Source organism: Colobus angolensis, unplaced genomic scaffold (assembly GCF_000951035.1).
Source record: "Colobus angolensis palliatus isolate OR3802 unplaced genomic scaffold, Cang.pa_1.0 Scaffold113, whole genome shotgun sequence".
Taxonomy (NCBI): Eukaryota; Metazoa; Chordata; class Mammalia; order Primates; family Cercopithecidae; genus Colobus; species Colobus angolensis.
This window is the reverse complement of record NW_012112364.1, coordinates 6,256,033-6,263,187: the sequence shown is the minus strand read 5'-3', so window position 1 is coordinate 6,263,187 and position 7,155 is coordinate 6,256,033. Positions and strand designations below refer to the sequence as shown.

Here is a 7,155-nt window from a genome sequence, read left to right as displayed (position 1 = left end):
ATTTGTTTGCTCTTCCTTCTCTAGTTCTTTTAATTGTGGTGTTAGGGTGTCAATTTTAGATCTTTCCCACTTTCTCCTGTGGGCATTTAGTAATATAAATTTCCCTCTAAACACTGCTTGAGCTGTGTCCCAGAGATTCTGGTACATTGTGTCTTCATTCTCATTGGTTTCAAAGAACTTACTTATTTATGCCTTTTGTTATTTACCCAGTAGTCATTCAGGAGCAGGTTGTTCAGTTTCCATGCAGTTGTGTGGTTTTGAGTGAGTTTCTTAATCCCGAGTTCTAATTTGATTGCACTGTGGTCTGAGAGACTGTTTTTTACGATTTATGTTCTTTTGCATTTGCTGAGGAGTGTTTTACTTCCAATTATGTGGTCAATTTTAGAATAAGTGCTATGTGGTGCTGAAAGGAATGTAGATTCTGTTGATTTGGGGTGGAAAGTTCCGTAGATGTCTATTAGGTCCCCTTGGTCCAGAGCTGTGTTCAAGTCCTGAACATCCTTGTTATTTTTCTGTCTCATTGATCTAATATTAACAGTGGGGAATTAAAGTCTCCCATTATTATTGTGCAGGAGTCTAAGTCTCTTTGTACGTCTCTAAGAACTTGCTTTATGAATACTGAGTGCATATATAGTTAAGATAGTTAGCTATTCTTGTTGCATTGATCGCTTTACCGTTATGTAATGCCCTTCTTTGTCTTTTTTGATCTTTGTTGGTTTAAAGTGTTTTATCAGAGACTAGGATTGCAACTCATGCTTTTTTAGTTTCCATTTGCTTGGTAAATCTTCCTTCATCCCTTTATTTTGAGCCTGTGTGTGTCTTTGCACGTGAGATGGGTCTCCTGAATACAGCACACTGATGCGTTTTGACTCTTTGTCCAATTTGCCAGTCTGTGTCTTTTAATTGAGGCATTTAGTCCATTTACATTTAAGGTTAATATTGTTATGCGTGAATCTGATCCTGTCATTATAATGCTAGCTGGTTATTTTGCCCATTAGCTGTTGCAGATTCTTTGTAGTATCGATGGTCTTTACATTTTGGTACATCTTTGCAGTGGCGGGTACCAGTTTTTCCTTTCCATATATGGTGCTTCCTTCAGGAGCTCTTGTAAGGCAGGCCTGGTGGTGACAAAATCCCTCAGCATTTGCTTGTCTGTAAAGGGTTTTATTTCTCCTTCACTTATGAAGCTTAGTTTGGCTGGATATGAAATTCTGGGTTGAAAATTCTTTGCTTTAAGAATGTTGAATACTGGCCCCCACTCTCTGCTGGCTGGCAGGGTTTCTGCAGAGAGATCTGGTGTTAGTCTGATGGGCTTCCCTTTGTGGGTAACCCGACCTTTCTCTCTGGCCACCCTTACCATTTTTTCCTTCATTTCAACCTTGGGGAATCTCATGATTATGTATTTGGAGCTGCTCTTCTTGAGGAGTACCTTTGCGGTGCTCTGTGTTTCCTGAATTGGAATGTTGGCCTGTTTTGCTGGGTTGGGGAAGCTGTCCTGGACAATATCCTGAAGTGTGTTTTCCAACTTCGTTCCATTCTCCCTGTCACTTTGAGGTGCACCAATCAAACAGAGGTTTGGACTTTTCACATAGTCCCATATTTCTTGGAGGTTTTGTTCATTCCTTTTCATTCTTTTTTCTCTAATCTCGTCTTCATGCTTTATTTCATTAAGTTGATCTTCAATCACTGATATCCCTTCTTCTGCTTGATCAATCCAGCTATTGATACTTGTGTATGCTTCACAAAGTTCTCATGCTGTTTTTTTCAGCTCCATAAGGTCAGATGTTCTTCTCTAAACTGGTTATTCTAGTTAGCAGTTCCTGTATGCTTATATCAAGGTTCTTAGCTTCCTTGCATTTGGTTAGAACATGCTCCTTTAGCTCAGCGGAATTTATTATCCACCTTCTGAAGCCTACTACTGTCAATTTGTCAAACTCATTCTCGGTCCAGTTTTGTTCCCTTTCTGGCGAGGAGTTGTGACCCTTTAGAGGAGGAGAGGCATTCTGGTTTTGGAATTTTCAGCCTTTTTGCGCTGGTTTTTCCTCATCTTCGTGGATTTATTATCTTTGGTCTTTCATGTTGGTGACTTTCGGATGGGGTTTTTTTGGGGTCATCCTTTTTGTTGATGTTGATGCTACTGCTTTCTGTTTGTTAGTTTTCCTTCTAACAGTCAGGCCCCTCTTCTGTAGGTCTTCTGAAATTCGCTGGAAGTCTACTCCAGACTCTGTTTGCCTGGGTATTACCAGTGGATGCTGCAGAGCAGCAAAGACTGCTGCCTGCTCCTTCCTCTGGAAGCTTATTCCAGAGGGGCATCCGCCAGATGTCAGCTGCAGCTCTCCTGTATGAGGTGTCGCCCAGTCAGGAGGCATGGGGGTCAGCGACCCACTTGAGGCAGTCTGTCCCTTAGCAGAGCTCGAGTGCTGTGCTGGGAGATCAGCTGCTCTCTTCAGAGCCAGCAGACAGGAAGGTTTAAGTCTGCTGAAGCTGCGCCCACAGCTGCCTCTTCTCCCAGGTGCTCTGTCCCAGGGAGATGGGAGTTTTATCTATAAGCCCCCGAGGGGGCTGCTGCCTTTCTTTCGGAGATGCCCTACCCAGAGAGGAGGAATCAAGAGAGGCAGTCTGGCTACAGTGCCTTTGCAGAGCTGTGGTGGGCTCCGCCCAGCTGGAACTTCTGATAGCTTTGTTTACACTGTGAGGGGGAAAATCCGCCTACTCAAGCCTCAGTAATGGCGGAAGCTCCTCCTCCCACCAAGCTCCAGCGTCCCAGGTCAACTTCAGACTGCTGTGCTGGCAGCGAGAATTTCAAGCCAGTGGATCTTAGCTTGCTGGGGTCTGTGGAGGTGGCATCTGCTGAGCAAGACCACTCAGCTCCCTGGCTTCAGCCCCCTTTCCAGGAGAATGAACGGCTCTGTCTTGCTCCATGCCAAGTGCCACTGGGGTATGAAAAACACTCCTGTAGCTAGCTCAGTGTCTGTCCAAATGGTCACCCAGTTTTGTGCTTGAAACCCAGGGCCCTGGTGGTGGAGGCACCCGAGGGAATCTCCTGGTCTGTGGGTTGCGAAGACCGTGGGAAAAGCATAGCATCTGGGCCGCATAGCACCGTCCCTCACGGCACAGTCCCTCATGGCTTCCCTCGGCTAGGGGAGGGAGTTCCCTGACCCCTTGTGCTTCCTGGGTAAGGCGACGCCCCACCCTGCTTCTGCTCGCCCTCTGTGGGCTTCACCCACTGTCTAACCAGTCCCAATGAGATGAACCAGGTACCTCAGTGGGAAATGCAGAAATCACCTGCCTTCTGCGTTGGTCTCACTGGGAGCTGCAGACTGGAGCTGTTCCTATTTGGCCATCTTGCCCTGACTGACCGAGTATGTTATGTTTTATTGAGGGCCTTCTATAACACTTTGCCTGGGTTGGACACTTGGGAGGTAAAACCATGTAATGTCGAAAAAGTAGAGCTCTAAAGGACCTTAGAGATTTCCTAGTTCAATCTCTCCGTTTTACAGATCAAAGACACCCAAAGGTTAGACAGCCATCTGTCGAAGGGTGAATGGCTAGGCAAGTGGTAGTATCAGGAATGAATCTCTTCTTTTCTCTTTTCCCCGCCCTTCTCCACTCAACATTCTGACATTGCAAAGGCTGTGAAATTCCCTAGGCTCTGAGATGGGGTTAAACCAAACACACCTTGTAGGAAAAGGAGGCTTGATGACTGAGCAGACGGAACTCAAATGTAGCAATTACAGGAAACCTGAGTTTCCAGGGTGGCTAGAAGAATGGCGGTGCCGAGGACAGAAACAGAGCCGGGTCTGGGCGAGAGTCGTGTTTTCACTGACAGAGCCGGGTCTGGGCGAGAGTCGCGTTTTCACTGACAAATGTCTAACAGTTTCTACCAGGTGACACGTTAGATGCAGGGAATATACAAGTGAACGAGGCAGACTCTTGGCTCCTCCCCCAAGAGTTTAGGTTTTAAATGATGAATCCAGTATTGTAGGAGTTTAAAGCTTTGGATAAGAGGCCATTCAAATACAGCTATCCTTTGGAAGCTGCAAATACACGAGGGGAGCTCTAGTGAGAGCGAGAAATGCTGAATTGAAGGGCGCATGCCAAGGTGAATGATGAAGGCTTGACGGTGATGACTGGATGCTCCAGGCAGAGGTCTGCAGCTCCCTCCTCTGACGTAGCAGGAAGGGCGCTGCATCCCAGGGTGCAGCTAGATCGCAGACCACTCTGTAGACGTGCAATCCCTGTATGCGGCTGCAAATCTACCCCTGTGCCTGGCACACAAGAAAGCGTGTGGAACGTAGGTGAGTGCTAGTATGTTAATATCCTTCAATCTGCTGTAATTTCTATTAAGAAGGTAACTAATTCCTGAAAACTATTAAAGAAAACAAATTATGCAGCACAATAAGCAAACAATCACAATATTATGTATTAGAATTCCAAGGCTAAAAGTAACAGTTGAAAGGACAGTACAGAAAAAATGGGGTAAGGCACCATTGTGAAGTTAAGACATAGGAGAAAACAACAAATGTGGGATGAAGAAGAACAATCATACACGGATACAAACACAGAAGTATAAAACTACAGAAAAACACAAAGAGGAAAGCGTTTCAAGAAGACAGAATGACAAAACACCACTGATCCTGGTAGAGAGAATGAAAGCCCGCTGTCTGGAATTCACTAGAAGGAAGTGAGGCCCTGGATATAGACCACCTAAGAGACCTATAATCAAAGGCAAATGGAATAAAATAATAGACCAGGCATGGTAGCTCACGCCTGTAATCCCAGCACTTTGGGAGGCCAAAGCGGGCGGATCACTTGAGGCTAGGAATTCGAGACCAGCCTGGCCAACCCATCTCTACTAAAAATACAAAAATACAAAAGTTAGCCAAGTGTGGTGGCATGTGCCTGTAATACCAGCTACTCAGGAGGCTGAGGCAGGAGATCGCGTGAACCCTGGGGGTGGAAGCTGCAGTGAGCTGAGATTGCACCATTGCACTCAAGCCTGGGCAACAGAGTGAGACTCCATTTCCGAAAAAAAAGAAAAAAGAAAAAATTACTGGAAATTTATTATTCTATGCAAAGAGCTATATACTAAGTACTTTACTTAGTCTCTTTTAATACTTCCAGTAACTCAGCCATGTAAATATTATTATCCTTACCTTAAAACGAGAAAGTTAGTGCTTAGAAAGTTTAAGTGACTTGCACTGTATTAGTAAGGGAAAAGCTAGGGTTTGATCTGTAATCCACGTTTTCATTCTATACTATAATATATTAGTTATGCAAAAAGGACAGTCAGTCGAATATCCCCTCCTAAAATCTTGTAGACACTTTAAATTTTCTTGAGTCACCGTTTGTACACAGCTACACAAAGGTAATTTCCCATTGGAGTTTAGAAACTTAGTGGGTTGAAGAGGCAGAGCACCTGGACTTAAAATCCTGTTGTTTTTTATACTAGCTGTATGACTTGGAACAAGTTACTTAGCCTCACTGGGTATTAGTTTCCTCATCCATAAAATGGAAACTATAGTCTACACCTCATAAGGTTGTTGTGAGGTCTAAATGAGTTCGCACATGTAAACAGAATAACTGTTAAGCTGCAATCATTACCCAGTGTTTAAACCAATTAATGAGGTATATAATACACAAAAGAATTTCCTAAAAAACAAAAAACAAAATTAAAAAAATAAACAAAATAAAACAATTCCCTGTATTTAAATGACCGCCACGCATAGACTCTTCCCTGTGATAAGATTACAACCTAGAACAGGAAGCTGCTGTTATGGTCATGGATCTCAGCGGAGGCATCAGTACACAGGAAATACCGAGGGCTTTGGAACTAGACAAACCTGAGTTCATAGCCTGACTCTCAGAATATTAGCCTTATGCATCTGAACAACTTTCTTCCTATTTGTATCTTTTACTGTTCCCCATTCTTAGCACACTATTAGGTTTTTTTTTATTACTCAGTGATGACACACAATACTCAAATTCAGACTTCCAAATGACAGTTTACTAAGAATAATAATTAAAATTTTTAGCCATGAAAGTTGAGTTGGGGGAAAAAACAAGTACAGAAGAGATTCGTATTAAAGTGAGCCCCTTAAACAATTTATACTGATGTTTTTATCTATTTCTGCATCTGAAATACCACAACAAGAAAACAGGAAAGTCTTGTTGCTACAGATATTATTTATGGCAATCACAGTATCCATTTAATAGTCAAACCATGCAAATATATCCTGGCAGGAATAAGCGTATTTTTAAAATCATTAGAAAAGGAACACTTATTCATTCTCTTACTTTTTGAAGCTGATGTGGTATAGATAGGTAAAGCTCTTGCTGCTCTTCTCAAAATTTCTTGTTGTCTTTCTTGGCTGAACTCTTTCTCATAACGTTCCTTTTCGGAATTGGACAAGTAGAACTATAAAAGAAAAGTGGACCATTCAATTCTTTAAATCCCATGGTGTTAATTATCATGTTCAGAAAAAGTTTTATCTGGAACAGAAAAAGAAAACCAAAAACTATTTTATGAAGACAAAACTTGTCTTCAAACTTAACTGCTACGTAGACAAATCAGGACATTTTAACAAAAACTACATACCTTTGGCATAGAAAATATTTGCCCTCCACACCAGATGGCAAAGAACATGAACTAAATATTTTTCCATCTTTGTTTTTTACAAATAAAATTAAATTTCTACACAAGAAAGGCTTAATATAAAGTCTCCATTAGTAAAAATTTTAGTTGTTTAAAAGTTACTGTCAAGAGATTTTTAATTTTTGGAAGAATGTCCAAAGATTTACTTGCTTTGGGTGAAAGGCTAAATCACAGTCATGGGGTCCCACTAATGTCTAGCCAAATGTCTCAAGAAGGGCAATGAGTCATTAAAAAAAAAAAAAAAAAAAAAAAAACATTTTTAGCTTTTAAAAAGCTAACCAATAGGACTACTTTCACCAGAATTATGACAGATTGTCAAGGCAAGCATAGTGGCCTTTTCAAGGAGAGCGTCCTTTATAGAGCTGTGTTTTTTTATTTTTTTGAGACGGAATCTCGCTCTGTCGCCCAGGCTGGAGTGCAGTGGCATAATCTCGGCTCACTGCAAGCTCTGCTTCCCGGGTTCATGTCATTCTCCTGCCTCAGCCTCCCGAGTAGCTGGG

General features: G+C 42.4%; 1 protein-coding gene across 3 annotated transcripts in view; it reads right to left on the bottom strand.

The window, feature by feature from the left end:
- The window catches only part of ZDHHC20 (zinc finger, DHHC-type containing 20), a 73,254-nt gene that overhangs the window by 43,602 nt on the left and 22,497 nt on the right, over positions 1–7,155 (bottom strand). For all 3 annotated transcript variants that reach the window (XR_001003661.1, XM_011958926.1, XM_011958933.1), the window contains exon 3: positions 6,298–6,418. Coding sequence is in view for 2 of the 3 variants with exons in the window: in XM_011958926.1 (XP_011814316.1) it covers positions 6,298–6,418 (121 nt within the window). In the remaining variant the exon portion in view is untranslated. The remainder of the gene's footprint in view (positions 1–6,297; positions 6,419–7,155) is intronic.